General features: G+C 38.6%; 4 protein-coding genes and 1 long non-coding RNA gene across 5 annotated transcripts; 2 read left to right on the top strand and 3 right to left on the bottom strand.

The window, feature by feature from the left end:
• The first annotated feature begins 487 nt into the window (after positions 1-487).
• On the top strand, positions 488-1,978 carry LOC126622343 (uncharacterized). Its single transcript, XR_007623402.1, has 2 exons — positions 488-634; positions 750-1,978. It is a non-coding gene; the product is annotated as an uncharacterized LOC126622343 (long non-coding RNA).
• A 6,466-nt stretch (positions 1,979-8,444) lies between these two features.
• Positions 8,445-13,378, top strand: LOC126622342 (linoleate 13S-lipoxygenase 3-1, chloroplastic-like). The gene is made up of 7 exons (XM_050291042.1): positions 8,445-8,960; positions 9,150-9,418; positions 9,795-10,341; positions 11,139-11,332; positions 11,514-11,818; positions 11,936-12,202; positions 12,408-13,378. Exons 1-7 carry the CDS (start codon positions 8,579-8,581, stop codon positions 13,171-13,173), a joined length of 2,730 nt encoding a protein of 909 aa, XP_050146999.1. The 5' UTR covers positions 8,445-8,578; the 3' UTR covers positions 13,174-13,378.
• Positions 13,379-15,391: 2,013 nt separating this feature from the next.
• On the bottom strand, positions 15,392-16,327 carry LOC126622339 (uncharacterized). The gene has a single exon (XM_050291040.1). It carries the CDS (start codon positions 16,123-16,125, stop codon positions 15,679-15,681), a length of 447 nt encoding a protein of 148 aa, XP_050146997.1. The 5' UTR covers positions 16,126-16,327; the 3' UTR covers positions 15,392-15,678.
• Positions 16,328-16,989: 662 nt separating this feature from the next.
• Positions 16,990-17,896, bottom strand: LOC126622340 (60S ribosomal protein L38-like). Its single transcript, XM_050291041.1, has one exon. It carries the CDS (start codon positions 17,531-17,533, stop codon positions 17,237-17,239), a length of 297 nt encoding a protein of 98 aa, XP_050146998.1. The 5' UTR covers positions 17,534-17,896; the 3' UTR covers positions 16,990-17,236.
• A 118-nt stretch (positions 17,897-18,014) lies between these two features.
• LOC126622337 (probable hexosyltransferase MUCI70) lies at positions 18,015-23,044 on the bottom strand. Its single transcript, XM_050291039.1, has 10 exons — positions 22,770-23,044; positions 22,219-22,676; positions 21,420-21,659; positions 21,014-21,227; positions 20,734-20,843; positions 20,452-20,651; positions 20,007-20,110; positions 19,007-19,194; positions 18,728-18,927; positions 18,015-18,553 (listed from the first exon to the last, which is right to left on the bottom strand). The coding sequence occupies exons 2-10, from the start codon at positions 22,469-22,471 to the stop codon at positions 18,287-18,289; spliced, it is 1,776 nt and encodes a 591-aa protein (XP_050146996.1). The 5' UTR covers positions 22,472-22,676; positions 22,770-23,044; the 3' UTR covers positions 18,015-18,286.
• Positions 23,045-23,903: the final 859 nt, after the last annotated feature.

Genomic DNA, 23,903 nt, shown 5'->3' with positions numbered 1-23,903 from the left:
TTGAGAGGGGATATAAAGGGCAACATTGTAACTATACCTTCTTAGTTGTTATCTTAGTGGTTAAGATATTCTGATAATTTGTTGTATATATATATACACCTAAGCTGTAACATTATGAGTGTGAAATGAAAATATATTTTACCAAATATATGTTGTATGCAAATCTTCCGTTACATGCGCATAGTACAAGAGTGAACTCATCATACCAAAAGAACTAAATCTTAATTAAACCCTAAATTTCATAACCACCAGATGCCAAAAGATATATATTTTATAATGATACAGATCATGATAGAATTCACTACAATGAATTGTGGGTTTAATTTGCAGGTATATTGAAAAAAAGCAAGTTGTTCATACTAGACTATCATGACATGTTTCTTCCATTTCTCAACCAAATAAACAATTTAGATGACCGAAAAGCTTATGGAACTCGTGCGATTTTCTTCTTGACCTCATTGGGAACTTTAAAGCCAATTGCTATTGAGCTGAGCTTGCCTCCGACAAAGTCAGGTTCAGCATCCAAGCAGGTTCTCACACCTCCAGTTGATGCTACGACAAATTGGCTTTGGCAACTTGGCAAAGCCCATGTCTGCTCCAATGATGTCGGTGCTCATCAACTAATTCATCATTGGTATGCACAACAAATTTCCATAATTCGGAGGATCGATGTAATTGTAAACATTCATTCGAACTCATCTGATAACTTTCTGCTCTGATATCATGATAAATTTTGAATTTTAAAACAGGTTATGCGTTCATGCATGCATGGAACCACTTATAATAGCAGCTCATCGCCATTTTTAGTGTAATGCACCCAATCTACAAGCTTCTCAAACCTCACATGCGAACCACCTTGAAGATAAATGCATTGGCTTGTCGGGAGCTCATCAACGTTGGATGCAAATGGTGTGGATGCCTTCTCCTTGGCTTGACTACTTTCTTGCTTGCTTTATTGTTAATACAAATGGTGTGGATGCCTTCTCTTTTTATAGGCATGGATGGAACCTTGGAGAAGTATGGAAACATCATGCTAGAGATATCTAGATAATTCTACTACCTTCTTAAGCTAGAATTATCTACACTAATCTTGCATGTTGGTGGAATCCTTACCATTCTTCTAGACTCTTCCACCAACTTGAACTTTGCTAGAATTCTCTAGCATGTGCATGGATCTTTCTTTATGCATGGGCTGGATCCATTGTCTTTGGGCTGGTGTTATACTTTTAACAGCAACAAAGTATATGGCAGTGATCGACATCATTTCAACTCACTCGCCTGATGAAGAGTATATTGGAGAAAGGAAGGATTTGTCGACGTGGTCAGCTAACACTGAGATTGTTGAAGCATTTTATAGGTTTTCAATGGAGATGAAGAAAATTGACAAGGAGATTGAAAGAAGAAATGTTGATTCAAATCTGAGGAACAGATGTGGGGCTGGGGTCTCACCATATGAGCTGCTCATGCCAAGCTCGGAGCCTGTGGTTACATGCAGAGGAGTTCCTAATAGTATAACAGTCTGAGGTTAATTCGAGACAATTAGGAACTCCTCTGCATGTAACCCCAGGCTCCGAGCTTGGCATGAGCAGCTCATATGGTGAGACCCCAGCCCCACATCTGTTCTTCAGATTTGAATCAACATTTCTTCTTTCAATCTCCTTGTCAATTTTCTTCATCTCCATTGAAAACCTATAAAATGCTTCAACAATCTCAGTGTCATTTTTGTAGGGATAATCTTGAAATGAAGATTAAAAAATTGAGTGATTTTCCGATCATGAAATTTGTACGGTCAAGGCGCGTTATTCACATAAGGGAATGATCTCATCCCTAAAGGAGGAAAGCATGTATATTATCCAAACAAAAAAGGGTTAAATGCAAAACAAATAGTTTGTACCTTTTCCTTTTCCAACCAAATGGATTTGATATATATGCTGAAAACAAAGATTAGTGAATCTTTGTTTTCTTATATTTTTCTTCTGCTTGTCGATCATGCACTTCATTGTTGATATTTATGCTTCAAATTTTTATGTGTTTAATGGATATCATTTTTTACCCAAAAAAAAATTCATGATGAACACAATAAATATACCAATTTACCAAATATGCATGGAGCACCTAATTCTAATAGAGGTATTTTTGCCCACCCCCTAACTCTAGGTCTTCCAAAGTCATGACACGTGTAATCAATTTTAATTTTAATTATGATCAGGATTTTCTTTTAATCTCCAGTTATGAAAAAAAAAATAATAATCAAACAAACAAGTTTACCATATTTACTCTCTCATTAATGTCTTAATTGATTGGTTAATTTCAAACATTTATCTCTGCACCACAAAAACTCTCATGTTTTTTCCTAAATAAATCGCCATGGTTTGGCTGGAAAATAGCTCGAAAGTAGCTGTCTTGGTCTAGAAGACAGCCACTTTCGAGCCTTTTTTCCGGCCAAAATACGGTGAGTTATCCATAAAAAAAGGTACCATTCTCTTCGTCTAATCAAGAAGTATGATTTTCGTTTTTGAATCACTTGATTTCATTGAGTATTGAAGAAGTTATGAACGTTTAAAGTTTACCCAGTTTCCGGCGAGTTTTCCAGTTTTCCATCGGACCAGTCAACTTTGAGGCTATTTTCCAGAAATTTCAGGCAACCATTGAGCATCCAAATAGGTATAATCTTATTCTACATTTTCCTATCTTCATTTTGATATATTATGGGTCGAATTTGGTTAAGAAACGATTGAGTTAGGAAGCTTTGAAAATTGCCCAAACTTCCGGCCAATAGCTCCAGGACACTTAACAGAGTTTTTAACGGAATGACCAAAATGATGGATGGTGGACAATCTCAGGGACCACTTTTATCGAATTGAAATGTTAGGGACCAAAGTGATGAGTTATGCAAATCTCAGGGACCATTTTGGCTCTTTAGCCCTGACTAAATAATACCGTGTTCTGGGTGAGTATGCGGGCATGAACCGGATAAAATGGATGGGCCCAGATTATTAATCCAGTAACTATGTAATACGTATGGGCACCAAACAAAGGACTTCATATTATTCGTATTATCCGGTGTTTTATACAGCTTATCAAACGAGGCCTTAATGTTCAGAGTCATCTGACGGTCTAAAATCTTGCTCATTCAATGACCTTGTTTGCTCGGGCCGATGATGTAAAATTGAGTCCAAACAAGTACCCATGTTCAATTTCAAAAATAATGTAGTATTTGTGTTTAGTTTAAGAAATAATTAGTATTCAATTTTTAGAAATAGTGATCAGTTTCAGGAATAGTGTAGTACCCGTGTTCAATTTCAGAAATATATGTAGCATTCATGTTTAGTTTCAAAAATAATTAGTATTCAATTTTCAAAAATAGTGTAGTACCGTTCAGTTTTAGAAAAGTATAGTACCATTCAGTTTCAGAAATAATGTGTGTGACTGACGTGTGGATCTGTGCATCCATTTTTTATTACATTCTATTATTATTATTATATTAAACTTTTATCATTTTCATTAAAGTTTAGGTGTTTTTCATTAAAATTTAAGTCATTTTCATTAAAAAAAAGTTATAGGATGATTTTTTTTTGTTAAAATAAACTTAGCTCAAGCCCTTTACATTTCCTAAAAAAATTGATCATCACGACATTCTATATTATGTTTTTTCAAAAGTGAAAATACAAGTAGAATCGAACACTTATGCAATATCAAACATGTTTTCATTTTTTTTCTTCTCAAAAATTGGTTTCAGATGACCTACCGGATGCCTTCTCATGTTAAACGTAAAATTTTATATTTTCTCTTTTCATTTTACAAAGATGCTTTTGAAAAACATTGCCAGACATGCCATTGTTAGGTTGATATACCTCGCTAAATTTGATAATTGATCTATAGCATTTGTTTCCTCTACTAAGAAATATCCATATTGGAGTTCACGAAATCATGCTTGGTTTTGATTTTAATTTTAAATCTCGTGAAACATAATAATGCAATTTAACTCATGTTTCACGTTTTATGCTATCAAAACACAGGAACCATATGTAGAAAATGAAAGATACATAAAAGCAGTTCCACCGGGGCCAAAAAACCAGCCCGGCACCCAGACTATCCACGTCAGCCCAGCATTTTGATCAGCACCTAGCTCAAGGCAGGCAAGAGACCGGCCTAAAATCGACAAACCCACATGCCGGGCCATTTGACGTCAGTCGGGCCATCAACCTCCAGCACGATCAATGCGTCGTAGAAAGATCTTGGTGCAGAGCTCCTCAAGGCTGAGGTTGATTCCGGGTTCTTGGTGCACCTCCAAATCCAAATGGGGAGGTTGATTACAGGTTCTTGGTGCAGAGCTCCTCGAGGCTGAGGTTGATAATGGGGCGAAGGGAGATTTCGGGTTCTTGGTCTCCTCCAAATCCGAATGGGGAGAGAGAGAGAGACAGATAGGGAGAGAGAAATGCAAGGAGGTTCCAAACTTACCGTCTTTTTTTAATAAATTATTATTTTAATTATTTTATAATAAAAATAATAATATTTTAATAAAATTGACTATGCTATTTTTTGTTAGGGGTGAAGATGCAGTTGATCTATTACTGTTCATTAGGGTCTATTACTGTTCACTAAGGGTGCGTTTGGTACGTGGGACGGGACGGGACGGAACGGGACGAGGCGTTCCGTCCCGCGTTTGGTGCGCCAAAAATGGGTGAAATGGGCTGTTCCACGGGACAGATTTTGAGTGTTTTTGCGTTCCACCTTCCCCCCCTGGAACGGGTTTGTTCCACGTTTGTGGAACGCAATGTTTTACCATTTTAAGACAAATATACCCCATGTCTTTTTCAAAAATTACACCTTCGTTCCGTCCCATCCCGTCCCGTCCCGTTCCGTCCCGTCCCGTCCCGTTCCGTTCCGTCTGCGTACCAAACGCACCCTAAGTGAATTAAATAGGATGAGTGCTGGCGCTTTTTTTTAGGAGTGGAACTGCTCTAAAGAGTAAAGACACATGTTGTCGCTCTCAAAAAAAGGCATCTAGTAATTGTACAAATTACAAGTTCCTAGTAAAGGAAATCGAAGTATCATCATCTTGCTTTACCTTCTTTGTAGAGAAAAGAAGAAGAGGCCACTGAGAGAGGAGAGAGGGGGGGGGGAGGAGAAGAGAAAAAGAGAGCGGAGAGAATCCAACTTCATTTTTATATGGTTTTCTTTTGTCTGATATGGGACGTTTTTACTTACTCGTCCTCACAACTAAGACCATTTATATCTCTATCAACGCGTTCTTTATCATATCGATCCTTTCAAAATGAAGATTGATCATTTAGCTAGCTCACAATACTTGGTCATGGCTTGAAGCTTCCCTCGTTGAAAATATATACAGAAAATTTGTCGCCAACATATGCAGTGGCAGAGGCAGCTGAGCTGAAGCAATGTTGCAGAGGCAATACTTGGTCATGACAAGAGACAATGTTGCAGAGGCAGCTGAGCTGAAGGAATGCAGTTGTTCTATATGCGTAGCTTTGCGTTTTGCACATTTTACTTCTGCTTAGGTTAAGACTGGTACAACACGTAATGGAAAAGCATTCGCGGGTACGTATGCATGCATGACAACATAGCATACAACATTGTTGAATTGATTCCTTAGTTCACGTGCATGTCGGGACCATCCTCTAACTCGACCTTAAGAAAAATCTACAGAACCATGTCCACCGCGGAAACTTGACATAGTAAATTAGTAATTACTAAATGAATGATTTTATTATTAGTACAAGAAGATGTAAACACACACATCTTTTAGTTTCTCAAACACCGTTTTTTCTGTTTCATTTAATTTTAATAAGCTGATGGACAAAATTAAAGAGAGATAAATGTGAAGCTAAAAAGAAAGTGAAAATCATGTCTCTTAATAAAACATATATTTTAGATAAATAACGTTTTATCGCAATGACGACAAGTAATCATATTAATGCATCATGTTGTGGGTTGGATCCTCACTTATTGTGTTAGTATGTGGTAAGATGCTATGGTTGCAGACAATAAATGTGTAAATTAGTAATATACACCACTGACTTGTTTTTGGAAAAGTAAATTTGACATCCAGGCCAATTCAACCATTTGTTTAAATTACTCTCACGTAATTTTCTCGCGAGACCAGAAAAATGGAAAAATGTCTCTTGGTCAAAGAGAAAAAGTTAATATGTTTGGTGCTTATCAGTACAGACAGATTAGCAGCAAGAATATGGCAACCAATTAAAACTGTTACGTGATTATCTACCCTACGGCCACACAGACACAGCCGAGAAACCAATAATTAAACGTGTTACTTGATTATCTTGTCTAATAATTGAGAAGTGTGTAAGTTATACTCTTTAGTACAATGATAAAAATGTACTGAGTCTTTGTATGACTTGAGTTCAAAATAATTGAGAAGCGTCATTTTTGCTCCAGAAGGATCCTCTCCGGATCCTCTTTATGAGAATCTTGGGGATTCTCAAATCGTGTCCGTTTATTGTATGTTGTGTGATTAGTTTTCGTCAGGTACTATTCATATTTAATATAAAATAAAAGTATTCAAAATGATTTATGGCCGCACGATGTACAATAAACGGACACGATTTGATGATCTTCAGGATCCTCCTAAAGGATCCGGAGAATATCCTCACAAAAAGAGGATCCGAAGAGAATCCTCATTCATTTTTGCTAGCTATCGGTCTGATAGTTAACAAGTGTGGGCCATATTACTTTTATGTTCGCGATACAAGCGACACTGTCACTAGTAGAGGAGAGAAGTAAATTTAGACCATTTTTTGCTATGGAGGGCTACGAAGCTTTTGACTGGCCCTGGTTTGATATTGAGCTGATTCTGAAGAAAAAAAAAGTGGGTATTAAAAAAAACTTTATGTTTGGTAAACATTCAACTTCAGATTTTTTTTTCACAGTTTTTAGTGAAAAAAAAACAAAAACAAAAACTGCAAAACCCAACTTTGAAAAACGGCTTTTTTTGCTTACCCAGCTTCTCCACAAACCAAGAGGTGCTAAGGCTTTAATGAAATTTTCCAATGCCAACATCTCTGTATTCGTCTCTCTCTCTCTCCCTCTCCCTCCGTTGAGAAATGAATTTGCGGCACTTGATTTCCAAGCAAGCAGTAACAAATGCTTCAATTATCATGGGAAGGTTACGATCGCTCTATGCTTTCATTACCATAGCAGCAGACCCAGCCTCTGACTTCGTTTCGTCCACCTAGCTATGGCGGCTCCAAACCCATCAAGAACCCTAATTTCCCAAAACCCATTTCTCCATTTCACTGATACATTCACTTAGCTTAAGCTCAGGCGGTTGATTCTGAGGATTCCGAGCAGGAGGAAGACGGAGCCGTTAACGATTTCTTGTCCTGATTCGTGTGGATCATGAAGTAGAAGCTCTCCGAATTGTACCCGGATTCCGATAAAGCAACCGTTGACGGCATGATGTTGATTATTGTAGAGAGGGTTCTGGCGGAGATGGAGAAGGGCGGCATTGAGCAGATGTTGGGCACATCAGGGTTGACTTCATCGGATGAAAGAAAAGATAAAAAAAATTATTATATAATATTCAACATCATATATTTTTTAGTCATTCTACAGAGTCGCAGCAGTTTTACATAAAAATTTACCAAACACTTTAACACTACTTTTTTTTGCTACAAGCACTTTTACAAAAAAGTTTACCAAACACTCTGTTGCTTTATTTCACAGCTGTTTATTCTCATAGCACAATAGAAGCAGTTTTTTTTTCAAAGCACAGTAATACCAAACTAGCCCCTAGGTTTTAGCTTTTTACAAATTAATAATTTAAGACTACTTTTTTTTTTTTGGAAAATTAATTTAAGACACCTTTAGGACTGAAATTTTTATAGTGGTCCACATATTTTTTTTTACTTCTGCATACCTCCCTAAATTTTCAATCGTCGAATGAATGAAGAAATGTGTGGATAGCATCAATTCTTCTAGGAGCCTATATTTTACTCTTCATATTTTATTGGGAACTTTAATGAAAAGCTTCCGGTACTGTTCACTTTAACGAAAAACATATTTTTACACTAAAAAGTCAATTCTGGTACTATTCACTTTACCTTTATTTTGTCCTTATCCTTAAAACTTAAAGTTTTCAAGTCATTTTCATTAGTTTTCCTTATTTTATTACTACTTGTGGTCAAACTTAGCATGCCCTGGGCGAGAGGATCCTCAAATCACATTCGTTTATCGTATATCGTGTGGTCAGAAATCATTGTAAATTTTTTATTTAAAATTGAATACAAACAGTACTTGATGAAAACTGACTGTACGATGCACGATGAATGGATGTAATTGGAGGATCCTTTGGATCCTCACAAAGAAGATCTAGCAAGGATCCTCTCTCCTGTATGTTGTTTGTCTTAGAGCCAAACTTAGCTTAATTATTTTAGCCCGATTATCTTAAGGCCTTTAGCTTGAGACTTATTCTATCAATTTTAGTACTAAATGTATTCGCCTTGGCTGAAGATGGCCTACGGTCCTCGCTCATCCTACTCTATATATAGGCTATAGTTCTAACATTATAGTTAATTATTACACCCAGTTAAGCTATATGGCAATGACTGTGGGTGCACTTGCTCATCCCAATCACATTTCAAAACCAATGGATATCATGTGGCATGCTAATTGTTACAAGCAATTTTCCTCGGGCATTTTCTTTTCTTCAACAAAAAGAACTACATTCCGAGCGATGAGGAAGAAGAGGGCGGCATTCGCAGAAATCGTTCGTAACAAGTTCTCCGCTGCAGTTGATGTAGAGAAAACTGCAGCAGCGATGATGTTGGAACTCACTGCGCTGGTGACTGTTCGGAAAAGTCAGAAAAAGATCATAAATGTCATGGACATGATGTTTCATTGGTTTGACAAGCATACTCTTGATCGTCATAATCAAGAGGGTGTTGTTCTACAGCTTGTTAGTACTGAAACTGAATCAAGTAAGCTGCCTAATTGATTCTATTACTACCAATATTGTTATAGCTAGCTAGCAACGAACTGTCTGTTACGTACATATCAAACTGTAATTTTTTTTGTAACTATAATTTCCGAAGTCTTTTTCCCATTGACGTGTTTACAATATTTGATTTAATTTTCCTTTGATTTTGTGTGTGTCGAAACAAATTAAGATCGGATGTCGCCAAAGTGGAGCGATGAAGCTAGATTGGTTTGGACAAAGAACCTAAAGATGGGCTCTGATCAGAAGAGCGTTTACGAAGTCAAATTTATGGTGGATCCAAAATTTGGGAAGCCAGGAGCCATCACGGTGAGCAATGGATATGAAAACGAGTTCTACTTAGAGAGCGTCAACATTGAAGGTGTTGTTGATTTTCCATGCAATTCTTGGGTTCAACCACAGAGGGTGATGTCTGTACAAAGAATCTTCTTCTGTTCTAAGGTACTTGAGACACCAAACTTAAGTTGACGATCATGTATTTACATGCACACAGTTTGGCATTTATTGTCAAACTGTGAATCTGGACCAAGTTAGGTTAGTTGGCTAAGGCTGTATGCTCCTTGAACAAAAATGAAAAGTAAAAATCTGGACCAAAGTATGTTAAGAGATTAAAAAATTGTAGTAATACTTCGATTTTTGTTTTCTTTTCATTTATGTAAATTGTTCAGTACATGTGTTGCGAGATTCACCTCTCCCAGACCCTGCGTAAAGCGGGAGCCTTGTGCACTGGGTACGACCTTTTTTACATGTGTTGCGAGATTGAAATCTGATTACCTACACGCTGATCATCACGACTTTGAGGCCTTGGATTTTGCAGGCATACTTACCTGGCGAGACACCCGAAGGGTTGAAAGAGCTAAGAGAAATGGAGCTAAGGCAGCTAAGAGGTGATGGGAAAGGACTTAGAACGCCGTCCGATAGAATATACGACTACGACACATACAACGACATTGGAAATCCAGATAAGGGAATGGAATTCGTAAGACCGACTCTTGGAGGCAACAAGAATCCACACCCTAGACGTTGTCGAACTGGCCGCCCTCCGACCAAGACAGACGAGAATATGGAGTCACCGGTGAATGAATCCACGACAATTTACGTGCCTAGAGACGAGGAGTTTGAGGAGGCCAAGCAAGAAGCTCTTGATGTTGGAAAGTTGAAGGGTATTCTGAGGCATATAATACCTACAGTAACAGCCATTGTTAGGGACAGTAAATTTTTCAAGGGCTACTCAGACATCAACGGTCTGTATAGCGATGCGTCTTTGCTTGAAAACAAGAAACAAAAGATGAAGCTTCCGTTGCCAAAGATTTTTAACAAAGTCCAAGAGAACCTCAAATTTGACCCTCCAAAATTAATCTCAAGTAAGCATTTATATATCATCTTAATAGAGTAATAATGAGTTAATTCGGATTAAACAACTAAAGTTTTAGAGTGACGGGCCGCGTTCAGTAGCGGAGGGAAGGGGGGGGGGTCAATGAGTTCACAGGACCCCCAACAACTTTATATTATTCCACACAATTTTCACAATTTTGCTATTGATCCCCATATACCCCAATAGGAATTTCCAATAATTAGGTTCAGTTTAAGTTTATGTCTGCATGGTAATCAACAGTATTTCGTAGTAATTCAATCAATTGAAGGATTGATCAATAATCTTTAAAAGTGATGTATTTGCTTATGGGAGTCAAATTAAAGGTTGTGGCTGCTTAAGTGGAAAAAAAAATCTAATATCATACAGTTAAGAACTTAAGATCATTATATGGTTATAATTGGTTGTATATGTCGAAATAAATAATGACACTATTGATAATGACGTCATACAATGACTAAAACGGCTCACATATCAACTTCATAGCAACCTGTGGACATGTTCACAAAGCCGCTGGGCCTATCATAATTTATGATCTACTTGGCAAGTTGGGAATCATAACATACATTCCAACTTGAGGGGAAGTGTTGAGAATAAAGAATGATTTGGGATTAATTTTCCCAATATATTGTAATTTATCCTTGATTATAGGAGTGTAGGAAAGGAAAGATATTGTATAGGCTAATTTCTGGGATGTAAATTGTTTCCTGTCCACTATATTCAACGTGGTAACATACAGAAATGTTCCAGTTTCAATATATACAATCTCACTCCCATATATTCTTTCAGGGGATACATCTTGTTGTTTAAGAGACGACGAATTCGGGCGTCAAGCGGTTGCAGGCATAAACCCTCTGAGCATAGAAAGGCTTACAGTTTTCCCACCTGTAAGCAAACTTGATCCATCCATCTATGGTTCACAAGAGTCAGCACTCGAGGAGGAACATTTAATAGGCCATCTTGAGGGAATGTCCGTACAACAGGTATGTATATTGTATGCAAATCTTCCGTTACGTGCGCATAGTACAAGAGCGAACTCATCATACCAAAAGGGCTAAATCCTAAACTCTAAATTTCATCACCATCAGATGCCAAAAGAAATATGTTTTATAATGATACAGATCATGATAGAATTCACTACAATAAATTGTGTTTAATTTGCAGGCATTGGAAGAAAACAAGCTGTTCATATTAGACTATCATGACATGTTTCTTCCATTTCTCAACCAAATAAATACTTTGGATGACCGAAAAGCTTATGGAACACGTACAATTTTGTTCTTGACCTCATTGGGAACTTTAAAGCCAATTGCTATTGAGCTCAGTCTGCCTCCAACAAAGTTAGGTTCAGCATCCAATAAGCAGGTTCTCACGCCTCCAGTTGATGCTACAGCATATTGGCTTTGGCAAATAGGAAAAGCCCATGTCTGCTCCAATGATGCCGGTGCTCATCAACTAATTCATCATTGGTATGCACAACAATTTCCATAATTCTGGAGGATTGACGTAATCGTAAACATTCATTTAGACTCATCAGATAACTTTCTACTCTGCTACCATTGATTAAATTTTGAATTTTAAAACAGGTTACGCGTTCATGCATGCATGGAACCACTCATAATAGCAGCTCATCGCCATTTGAGTGTAATGCACCCAATCTACAAGCTCCTCAAACCTCACATGCGATACACCTTGAAGGTAAATGCATTGGCTCGTCAGGTGCTCATCAACGCTGGAGGCATCATCGAGTCTAATTTCACTCCTGGCAAATATTCCATGGAGTTTAGTTGTGCCGCTTATCGAGATTGGTGGCGCTTTGACCATGAAGGCCTTCCGGCAGATCTCATTAGAAGGTTCGGACGTTATGTTTTATTGCCTAACATATCCATCTATTATGTTATTAGACTGAATTTAACATCATACTTGGACAAGTTTCACCAAATTAATTATTCGGATTGACAATATGACAACCTAACATATCACATTGTCTTGAAAAAGATACGTAAACTTTTTCTTGAGTTGATATCTTATTAACTTTATTGTCGTCTCTATATGTAGAGGAGTGGCAATACCAGACCCAACTCAATCCCATGGGCTAAGATTACTAATTGAAGACTACCCATATGCAACAGATGGACTCCTCATATGGTCAGCAATTGAGAGATTGGTTCAAACCTATGTGAATTACTACTACCCTGATGCAAGTGTGGTTCAATCAGACACAGAACTCCATGCATGGTACCACGAGTCAATCAATTTAGGGCATGCAGATCTTTCCCATGCAAGCTGGTGGCCAAAACTCTCAACCCCAAATGACCTAATCGCAATTCTCACCACCATAATTTGGATCACAACCGCCCAACATGCTGCCCTAAACTTTGGCCAGTATCCATATGGTGGTTATGTCCCAACTCGCCCACCACACATGAGAAGACTAGTGCCAAATCAGCACGATGATCCCGATGAGTACGCCAATTTCATAAGGGAACCACAGCAATATTTTCTGTCATCACTGCCTAGCTTTTTTGAAGCAACAAAGTATATGGCAGTTATCGATATCATTTCGGCTCACTCGCCCGATGAGGAGTATATTGGGGAAAGGAAGGATTTGTTGTCGACGTGGTCAGCTGACACTGAGATTGTTGAAGCATTTTATAGGTTTTTAATGGAGATGAAGAAAATTGAGAAGGAGATTGAAGGAAGAAATGGTGATTCAAATCTGAGGAACAGATGTGGGGCTGGGGTCTCACCATATGAGCTGCTCATGCCAAGCTCGGAGCCTGGGGTTACATGCAGAGGAGTTCCTAATAGTATAACAATCTGAGGTTAATGTAATCTTCCTTACACAATACCATAATACTTGCATCCGCATTTGGGGATGCACATATCCTTCCATTTAGAAATAATGTATCTTGATTGAATAAAATCAACGATCAAACCGTCAACTTATTAATATTCATTTGGATATCACTTCTACAAAAATTCATTCGAATTGGAGATCGTTTAATCACTTAAATGTATCAAATAAATGGATGGTTCGTCATAAATATTTTACTTGGTACATACACTGTCAATTTGTTCTATACATTTGAATTACTAAATCATCTCGATATTAATGATTTTATGTAAGGTTGATTTTCATATGAAGATTAAGAAATGGAACGATTATGATTATGAAATTTATATAGTCAAGATACATTATTCATATGAAGGAATAAGCTCATCCCCAAAAGAGGAATGCAAGTATTATTATCCGACCAAAACAGGGTTAAATTCAAAACAAATAGTTTGGACCCTTTCCTTTTCCAACAAAATTGATTTTTTTATTTTATTTTATTTTTTGCTAGATAGTAAATTTTTTACCAACAAACTATATGCAAATTGCATAAGAAGAGGCCCAATTACATGAAAAGCACAAAAGAAGATATGGACCCCCAAAACAAAACCCAAAAGAAATTTGAGCCTAGAAACAGAAAAACCCTACAATAAACAGAGATTCAGCCATACAAATCAGCAAAAATGATGGAAAAAATGACTCAAACAACTTCTACAAAGCACCACATAGATCAGAACAGCAACCACAACCCAAAGAAAGCTAGTGAGATATGACCAATCAACAAGGTGGTCATTGAAGGCAAAAAACCCACCGAGGACAAATCTATGGGAAATGGTGGTGTGAACATTTGAGCCGGAGCAAAACGCACTTCCCATCCATGGGAGGTGGTGGTGTGAACACCTGCGCCTGAGCTCTACACACCTCCGAGAGAATCACGTCAAAACGCGTTAAAGGCGAGTGATTGCAGATTTGTAAATATGTGGGGTGAAGGAAAGCCGGAGACAGGTGGGAAGGGTAGGGAGAGGAAGGAATAAAACCATCTAGGTTGGGGATGGGAAATGGAATCGAAATTGAAGGCTTAGGTTTTTGAAATTAATTGATATATATACCCTGAAAACAAAGATTGGTGGAGCAAGTTATATGCCTTCTGGAAGGCCCTAGTGGCAGGTAGCATGATTGTGTGCACTTCTATCCTATTTTCATTTGCATTTTGTTTTGTTTGAGCATTCTGAACTTTACCATAGCCGGAGCTCCTCCGGAACCAGAATGTTCATTGGCTCATCCTGCTTTTTTTGTGTGGCTATTCTGATATATGTTGCTGTTGCATATCAGTCTGATACCCTTAAAATATGGCAGGTATGTCTCGGCCCGCCCACCATACATGCGGCGATTATTGCCGCAAGAGCATGACCCAGAGTATGCTGCTTTCATAAGGGATCCACAGAAATACTTCCTAGCATCAGTGTCAGGTTTATTTGAAGCAACCAAGTACATGGCTGTAATAGAGATCCTTTCAACGCACTCACCGGATGAGGAGTATATTGGGGGGAGAAAAGACTTCTCAACCTGGTCAGCTGGCATGGTGATCACTGAGGCTTTCTACAGATTTCCAATGAGATGAAGCGGATTGAGAAGTAGATTGAACAAAGAAATGCTGACTCAAACCTTGCGAGCTAAAAACGAGATAGATAATGCGCACAGAAGGAAGATACACGGTTGATCAAATATAAGAGGTTAGAAACTCCACAAATCAAACAACAAAGCAAGAGTGAAGTGGGCAGAACTAGCATTATAGCAGTCCACTACTCCCTTTCACGAGAAGAAGCAGATTTGCAATCCCAAATATTGCAACAAAAACTATAATGTCATCACCGCTTACAACCCCTTTAAGTTCCTATAAATCGAAACTCCGATTTCTACACATTTGAACTGCCGTCAAGATTCAAGATAAACACCCTTACGATCATCAGCTGATGAAGTTCAAGCCTTTAAGGCAATGGTTTGTCACCCAGTCATTATGGTTTAATATAAACAAACATGGGCGACCTGGGCATAGCCAAATTAGCTAGAGCAATGCACGCTCCTACCTCACACAAGTCGGAATCTCCCTCCCCGTTTAGTTTAATGTAGTTTGGTTTGGTTTAGTTTAGTTTGGAATATCGCTCGAATAAAAGAAAGTACGTAAACATAAACGACCACCGAAGGATGATGTGTTTCAACTTTCATTATCCACAAAAGTAAATATCTACAACAAAGATCGCCAAAATTCCACTAACATCCAACCGAACCAATAAGCAAACACCTTTTTCTTTCTTACAAAAAAAACAAAAACATAAAAACAAAAATAAAAAAAACAAAACAAAAACAAAAACACTAAGAATCCCAATTTTCCACACTTTCTCAGTAATCGACATATTTACCCATTGATCCACAAGGCAAATTAACAACATATAACAAAACAACACGCCGTAAATTGCGAGGAAGAAGAGGGGCTTAGTCGTACTTTTCTCTCCAGGAGAAAATAAGGAAGAAAACCCAAGACGCCGCCAGCACGACGTCGCCGACCGTCTGCCTCAGCCAGTCCCAGGCGAGGTCCTCCACCCGCCGCTCGAAGTAGCACCGCCACAGCGCCATGAAAACGTGGAGCAACGTGCACCCCTTGGCGAAGAAGCTCTGGAACTCGCAATCTTTCACGAAGGAGACCATGAGCAGCAGGAAGCCGATCGCGAAGAGGAGGAGGCCAGAGAAGGAGTCGCAGGTCCGAATCAGGAGCTGGTCGTGGGGGGTGGACCCCAGCAGCTTCTGGGCTGTCTGGATCCCGTGCCCGAAGGTGTAGACTTCCGTCATGTAGAACATCATAAGTGCCCCGCAGGATATGGCGATTAGGGAGTGGAGGAGGCAGATGACGAAGAAGGCCGACGACGGCGCCGGCGACGACATTGATCAATCGTACGGCTGTTATTGACTTATCGCGGCGTCGGTGCAGTACGCATCGTCATGATGCTACCAAGAACCCTAGTTTCTGAGAATTGGGGAAGAAGGTGAAGCAGAAAGATAATTAATTGAATTTTTTTTTTTGGGTGGTTCAATTTCTGAATCGGGGAGTAAAATTCAAAAATGTATTCTCGGTTTTCTACTAGTTTTTCGATACGGTGAGATTCCAGGATAAGGGTCCGGTGGGACCCAGAGGACGTCGACAGTCAGCGTGCAGTGGACTAATTTGTCTTGGATGAACACGTGTCGAGATCGTAGCAGTGCCGACAGATTCAGTTGGGACCTACTGATTCCATAAGTTTTCCGCCGTCCGTCAGGGATTTGGATCCTTTACTGAGCTAATGGAGAGGATCATTTGACCAACCATTGTGAGTCGTTAGATTTTTATCTAACGGTTACAAATAGATAATCATTTTAAAGTTATAATAATTATAACCGTTGGATGAAAATCCAACGGTCGACAATGATTGATTAGGAGGATCTCTCAGGAAGCTGCCCTTGTCTCCAAACACAAAAGCAGACACCGTGATCGCGAAACGACGTCGTCTGAAGCTGATGTGGTGGATACCTACCGATTCAATTCCGTTGAGAAAAAGATCAAGAGCTTCTTGTCCCTACTTACCCACCAAAAATACGCGAGCGTAATTGTAATAAAGTGATTCAGAACGTTTAATTATGTTTAATTATGCATATGACGTCTTAATTAAAAAAATTTGGAGGTTCCTTGTTGCGGATAGACCTAGAAATCGTCTACTTTCAATTAAATTTTATAATCAAAATCGTTTTTTCATTCTCACTTGAAGATCATCATTGAAAAACAGACAAATGTAAAATTGATTGGACAATTTAATTACTCAATAACATATCTATGCATGACGTCGTATGCCATCTTACCTTACTAACTGATGTACTCGTGTTCAGTGGCGGATCCAGGAAATAATGTTAGGGGGGTCAATAAGGATAGCGCGCAAATTTTTTTTTAACAGAAACGACATGCATATCGTCATTTCATCGAGTCTTGGTAGAATAGCGCGACCAGCTACTCCAAAATCCTTGTTCAAAAGTCATGAACGTTCAAATCTGGAGGAAGAGATTGCTTCAACTTGTCGGCCTTCTCGGAATCAAACACACAAAGTGTGTAAAGGTACTTGGAGCACCGAACCTTGAACTTGACAGCATCCTTGGTCCTCTTGATTTTGACATTGCGAGCATCCTTCCTTCTTGCAGTTAGAAGGAAATCCTTGATCTCATGGATCTGCTTCGGCATTTTGCTTGTTGCTCGGTCGAGATCGGAGGCTGTGAGTTCTCTCTCAAAGTCCGAGGAGGCTATCAACGCGCCAGCAGCCTCCTTCATCTTCAACTTGCAAGCGAACTCTTTCTTCTTCTTTCAGACATTTCGTCGACCACGTGGTGTGCAGCTCCAAGAGGTTGCACCAGCAGCTCCAAGAGGTCGCACCAGCAGCTCCAAGGTTATTTCCATGGCTTCCAAGGGGTCGTGTGACCCCATTGACCCCACTGTGGATCCGCCCCTGCTCGTGTTCGATTGACAATAGACAATTTTTTTTCTTTTTTTTCCAGATCAAGAATTGGAGACAAAAAATAAAAAGAGGAAAGTAGATTTTTTTTTTGTTTCTTTTAACAAACGATAACATTAGTTAGTTAATCATTAGTTGTTAGGAATGGGAGATTCAGTGGAGATTGAATCCGCACCAGGGTTAATTCAGTAACTTTCTTTAACTTTATTGATTTTTCAAATTAAAAGACATGAGTGTGTAGCTACTAGTATATAATTTTGGGTGGGTGTGGGGGGGGGGGGAGGGGGGTTACAATGGTAATTGAAAGGGCAAAATGGGTCACTACATATGAGGGGGTTTTGGTAGCAAACCCATATTATTTTTAATTTGGGAAAATTATATTTATATATATACAACAAAAAATTGATTAAAATTTGACAATACTCCGAAAGGTAGAAAGAATGAGGAGAAAGCCGCTTTGAAGCAGAGCTAGGACACTCTCATCTTGCACGAAATCCTCCGTCCCCGCCGCCGTGAACGAGTTTCGAAAGGGGGAGGTTTAACGAATGATGTAATTTTCTTGAACAAAACTTTTAACCTGAATCAATGTCTCTACCACCGGCAACAACTTTCCGGTGACGTCTAGAGCCCGGCCTCTTATCTCTCCCGCGCCTTGGAGGCCTCTTAGCTGGGGCGTTTACAACCCTTTCGGGTGAAGTTTCGGTTGATGGTTTAACTGGCGGTTCGTTACTTAAAGCTGGGAGTGAGGGTGAGGGAGGTGGTGGTGGTAATAGCGGTGGTGGAGGAACAGCCTTAGGAAGACGAGGAGCCATGTGCTCCCATACATCTCTATGATATTTCTGTAGACGATGAAAAACATACATAAAATGCATCAAGGAACATAAGAAAAAAGAAAAGTAATTGAACTGCAATTGCACCCGATGACCACCACACATCTCTCCCAGAGGGAAAAAAAGGTGTTTCTTCGGTGTTCTTAATAACGACCATATATCTTCCAACATATGCATGCGTACCTGAACGACAAAATTGCGCCTTTCACAGTCGTAGAACATACTGATAGTCCAGTTTGTCTTTGCCCGAATGTGATCTCTCACTATGGAAAAACTAATTTGATCCCTGGAAGTAAAACGATCAACTTCATGGAACCAAAGACAAGCGGCGAGGTTGCTTATGGGGACATGCTCCCTTAGTATAACACATCCTTCAGGAACGTCTGCAGCAAGGCAAAAACACGAAAACTTAGTAAAGTGAAACATAGACAATATGTTTTAGCATAGTGAAGTTCCACCTACCACTAGTAATGGGAAGCTTTTCCTCAGAATATGGGGTCAAACCTTCCTTTTTGTAAAATTCAACCTGGAAGTCAATAGAGGCATTGTCGTATTTTCCAGCAGCTTTATTTGCCTCAGCTTCCGTAAACACATCAAAGCGTTTATAATGTCTAGAAATTGCAAAAGTTGCATTCTTTCTCCACAAGAACCTGAAATAAATGTTTGTTTTCATGCAAGCGTAAGCATTGATGCTGGGAAACCCGGCTGAATAAAGATAGCACGAAAGAGCAAAGACTCACTGTGGACTGGTTACAATTTGCTTTTCAATCAGATGTTCCATATCCAAACGAAAGGAGTACATAAATGGACGGGATCGTATTCCTAATATAAGTGTCAGAAGACTCAAATATCTTGTCGTGTTTCTACAGATTTCATCCATACTCGAGCATTATTTTGATTTTGTTCACACAAAAGAAAACATAATGTCCCAGAAAAAGCAATACAGAACAGAAAGTTTAGCCATATATGACTAGAGTCAGACTAGTCAACAACGTGTGGGTCAAAATATATGGAAGAGCAAACATAAAGGAAAGTGAAATAGGGGAAGCAGCTTTTAGGACTCAAGGCACTGGTTTTGTAAGTTGAGAAGCATATGATAATTCATCAACGTGCCACAGTCAGACGTGGTTGTAAGATGCAAAATTACATCAGAAAGAGGTAACTAGGAAATTGAACAAAAGATATCATGTAGAAAATGCACTTGTTTGGCAACATTACTATGATGGTTAGTATTTTGCATCTGGGCGTTTGGATGTTTCTTCTAAGAAAACTTGGCCAAAATTTTGAATGAGATACTGATGATATTCCAAACTCAGTAATTTCCGAAAAACAAAATTACGTAGACCTATTTATCATAATACTAAGCTTAAGCTATAAAAAAATTTTGTTTTGGTAAAAAAAAATAACCTATAAATAAATTGATCTAAGGCTAGATGTGTGTGAAAATTTCAATCAGATATACCTTTCAAGAATTTGATATGGATCCACGACAAGTTCAAGTTTCCCATCAATCCATAAAGAAAAGCGGGCATTAGGAAACATCCTATGCACTAGAAGCTTGGGAATCTGCAAAAGATGTAATCTGCGTCAAAGTTATGTCAAGGTAAAACACTTGTATATAAAACACAGCATTCGGCAAAGAAAGCCCCATTATCCTAGTGACACATTTAAATGCATGGAAACAAAACCATTCACACTAAACTCATTTGCTCCTTTTAGAGAGCTTAAATGATATCTTATATGTTCCCAAATCATTATACTGTTCACTTGTGATCAAATTTTGCACAACATGATAAACACCTGTCTATGGATTTTCATAACCAAAGAGCCAAATTTAAGAAACTATAACCAAGACAACTCCGCTCTAGAGTTGAAAAATTTTGCTTGCAAAATAGTAGAAATCTTACCTTCCCAGTGCGCCTTCCATCTGTGTAAGGAGGATTATGCACAACCACAGTTCTCCATATACCAACTTTACGATCGCTGCCCATTTTTCCAGATGTCCTCAAGTAAGCTTCTGTCACATTATCTATAAACATATAGAAGCAAACGGTCTCCTTGGAATAATCACTAATGTTCCTTGGCTGGTTTATCTCATCAAAATTTCCTGATGAAAACAAAATTCAATTGATAAGGATCCACCATCTATATCTAATAAAAAGTTGAACTGAAATTATACTGCATATTACCGAATATAGCCGATGCAACAACCACTCCATTACACTGCTCCATATCATTTAGGTCAACCTCATCCATATCATATCCTGTATTCCGCCCAGGTTTACTTCCTCTAACAAATCTGATTGATGCTCAAATCCGTCAAGCAAAATGCACAATAAACTTAAATGAGTGAAGAGCCAATAGAAGCTCATAATTACAAGACTACCTAATTCAAAAAAAGAAAAAACAGGTATGAAAAAATAATATTAGAAAATGTGACGAAGGGAAAGCAAAAAGGGAGAAACATACCCGCAGTGCACACTCATTGACTCTCTTATATCATAAGAATCATTCCTTTGCTTCAATGTAGGGTATCCACCAAAATCTGAGCCTCCAAATTCTGTGTCTCTTGATAAATTCTCTTCATAAATGTATGTTAAATTCTTAAGAACCGGAGAATATGAAGGGACCTTCGGCATCAAGGCTATGGCTTCTTCCACAGGAAGGTAACATACTGGACAAGCTGAAACATAAAGAAGGAAGAAACTCAGCAACATCACAGGAGTTGCTAACTTATCTTAGTGCCAAATATTCTTGCCATCTTTCATTTTAAAAGAGCGTAATGCAGAACATTTTTCGAGAGAAGAGGAAGAGAGAGAGAACGATAAATCTGGAATAACCAAAAACAAATATCAAAGAAAATGTAGAAACTTACGCCGTGGTCCAGTTCTTTTTTTATCTGCTGGTGGGGGAGGCAAAGTGAATGTATTACATGGATGCCCAGGAGGAAGAGTGTAACCCAGAAAAACAGCAGGAGGAGGAGGGGGCAACGCCAGCAGAAAAGTCATGTTGATACTTTGAGCTCCATGTTGTCGTGAGGATTCAGAAAAACTTAAAGGGATGCTGTTGTTAACACTAATGTTTCCGACATTGACAACATCTTGTCCATCTTCACCTATAGATGAGCAGATAAGCATAATTACTTCCTTAAGCAAATCAAAGAGGTAATTTTGAGCTCAGATACACGGATATCAAGCTAAATACATACATAAAGCCCAGGTTTATCAAGTAAACATCTTTCAGTCTAAGAAACGAACTTAGTACTAAAAATTTCAACTAGAAGAAGATTTTAATACCACCAGATAGGGAAGCCGACACTAATGCAGATGAAATTCATTCTACACTGTCACTACTAGAAGCATCTCTTGAACAAAATGGTAATCTAGTAATTCTCCCAGCATGATTCACAAAAGCCGTGCGAAATGCATTGCTCAAGTTTAATTAATGTGCTAACACTAATCGTTTACTCTCAATTAAACTAGCATTCAACCCAATTCTCTTCCCCAGCTTCAAAATCGAATTCAATCAACTAAATTACTCTGAAGAATCAGTTCTATCAAAATCAGCTAGTATCAACTCAAACAATCAATACCCCCACATCAACACACACAACTAAAACAGAACCAAATTAAATTCATAAAAATCAAACATGCACAGGAACACGAATACCGAACCTTTTCCAACGTACAAAACCCAGACGAAAACTGCGGCGGAGATGAGGCAGAGCAGCAGCATTCCAACCTTCTTCCGGCCGGCAAACTTGAAGATCCAATGGAACAACCTATCCTTCTCCTTGAGCATTTTCGACGGCTTCCTTGCAGATTGGATTGGCAACACTCCGTTGATGCTGTTGATGTTGTTGTTCTGTAGCTGTTTATCCAAAGACCCATAACTCCCTGAGCGAATCCCCAATGACCCTCCAGTCATTGTTGATTCAAACCTTCATGTGCCCCTCTCATCTCCCTCTTCCTCCCAATCCCAACCCAATTATTCAAAAACCTCCCAAAAACCCAGATTTTTTTCTCGATCAAAAACCCAAACTTTCAACTACCCAACTCATCAAATCGGCCGCAGAATTAAGGGCCACTCCCAAATTTCACTGAATCACAAGCGCCCTTGCTGCCCAATTGCACTACAAAAAAAAAAAAACACTCAGAACTCAGCTTTTCCAAAAAATCTGTTTTTTCTCGAATCCGAAAACCAAAAAACAAAGTTGGGAAGTTACCAGCAAGAACAAATATGCTTCTGGGAATCGAGGATTGCAGAAAACAAGAACAAAATTCTGCTCCAATCACTGAAAGAAATGAACTTTGAACTCTGTGAAGGGGTGGAAAATTAATAATTGGTGATTGGGCTTGTAGGGTTTATAGCATAAATCTAGGTTTTTTTGTGTGAAGAAATCTGGGATCACAATTTACAAACAAGTTAAAGTTTTTTTTATTGTATTATTATTCTGCTAATTTTGAGGTGGTGACGGTGAGAACGAAATCTTGGATTATTTATATTTGTCCAAATTTGTGGAAATATTTCAAATGTAAGTACGAAATTTATGACGTGCTAACCTGCGCCATGTGCGTGATGTTAACAATACAGACGGCGTCCCCTTGTCTCACTCAGGTGGTATTTATCTTTCGTGCTACCGTAAGTTCAAATCGAGACGTCTGGCAACTTGGGGGAATATTTGTACTCTTAATTTTTTTTTTATTGTTTTAAGACGGTAAAATCATTGCTTACAGCTTAATCCTTTTGGTTTATGGTTTTTTATTGGTTAATCGCTTCGGGTCGTTTACAAAATTATTTTTATGTTTTCGAAGAAAACCACAGATTTTATTTATGAACTGGACAAATACCATGTTCATGCAGATCAAAAACTGTTGGATTCAAATCCTTAACAAATACAATGACCACTCTCTTTCTACTTGGTTTGGCTGGATTGCACTATGAAGTTGTTGGGAAAGTTGGAAAATTGACACACCCCGTCCCGAAGGAGGGCATGCTGGCCGTCACGTGAGAGTGACGTAACCATTTGCACAGTACAGAAGCTTTAAAGATACAATTTATAAGTTGATACATCCGAAGGTGAGTCCTAATTTTGTCCAATCTGTCAGAACACCGTCGAATTCCTCGTAGTCACCACACCTTTGTGATTCCTGAACCTGGAGGGGCGCAAAACCAAAATTGAGTGGGTCAGTAAAACAATTCTTTTCCAAATCCAAACATTTCTCAAAACGTTGTAACCCCTCTCCGTAAAACCTGTATACTTTCCCAGAAATGTAAAATATAAATATACATATATATTCTCAAAACTTCAATTCACTTTTTCAACATTTTTCATATCAGTTATGCCATGCCATGTCTA

The sequence above is a fragment of the Malus sylvestris genome, chromosome 5 (genome assembly GCF_916048215.2).
Source record: "Malus sylvestris chromosome 5, drMalSylv7.2, whole genome shotgun sequence".
Lineage (NCBI taxonomy): Eukaryota > Viridiplantae > Streptophyta > Magnoliopsida > Rosales > Rosaceae > Malus > Malus sylvestris.
This window is presented reverse-complemented; position numbering and strand designations above follow the sequence as displayed.

Coding starts and splice junctions, on each gene's coding strand:
- LOC126622340 (XM_050291041.1), bottom strand. CDS start 17,533: ATGAAGGAGGCTGCTGGCGCGTTGATAGCCTCCTCGGACTTTGAGAGA.
- LOC126622337 (XM_050291039.1), bottom strand. CDS start 22,471: ATGACTGGAGGGTCATTGGGGATTCGCTCAGGGAGTTATGGGTCTTTG. Junction 20,844..21,013: donor TCAATGAGTGTGCACTGCGG/GTATGTTTCTCC, acceptor AGCATCAATCAG/ATTTGTTAGAGGAAGTAAAC. Junction 18,554..18,727: donor GGCGCAATTTTGTCGTTCAG/GTACGCATGCAT, acceptor CATCGTCTACAG/AAATATCATAGAGATGTATG.
- LOC126622339 (XM_050291040.1), bottom strand. CDS start 16,125: ATGTCGTCGCCGGCGCCGTCGTCGGCCTTCTTCGTCATCTGCCTCCTC.
- LOC126622342 (XM_050291042.1), top strand. CDS start 8,579: ATGGCAATGACTGTGGGTGCACTTGCTCATCCCAATCACATTTCAAAA. Junction 9,419..9,794: donor GAATCTTCTTCTGTTCTAAG/GTACTTGAGACA, acceptor TGGATTTTGCAG/GCATACTTACCTGGCGAGAC. Junction 12,203..12,407: donor CCGGCAGATCTCATTAGAAG/GTTCGGACGTTA, acceptor CTCTATATGTAG/AGGAGTGGCAATACCAGACC.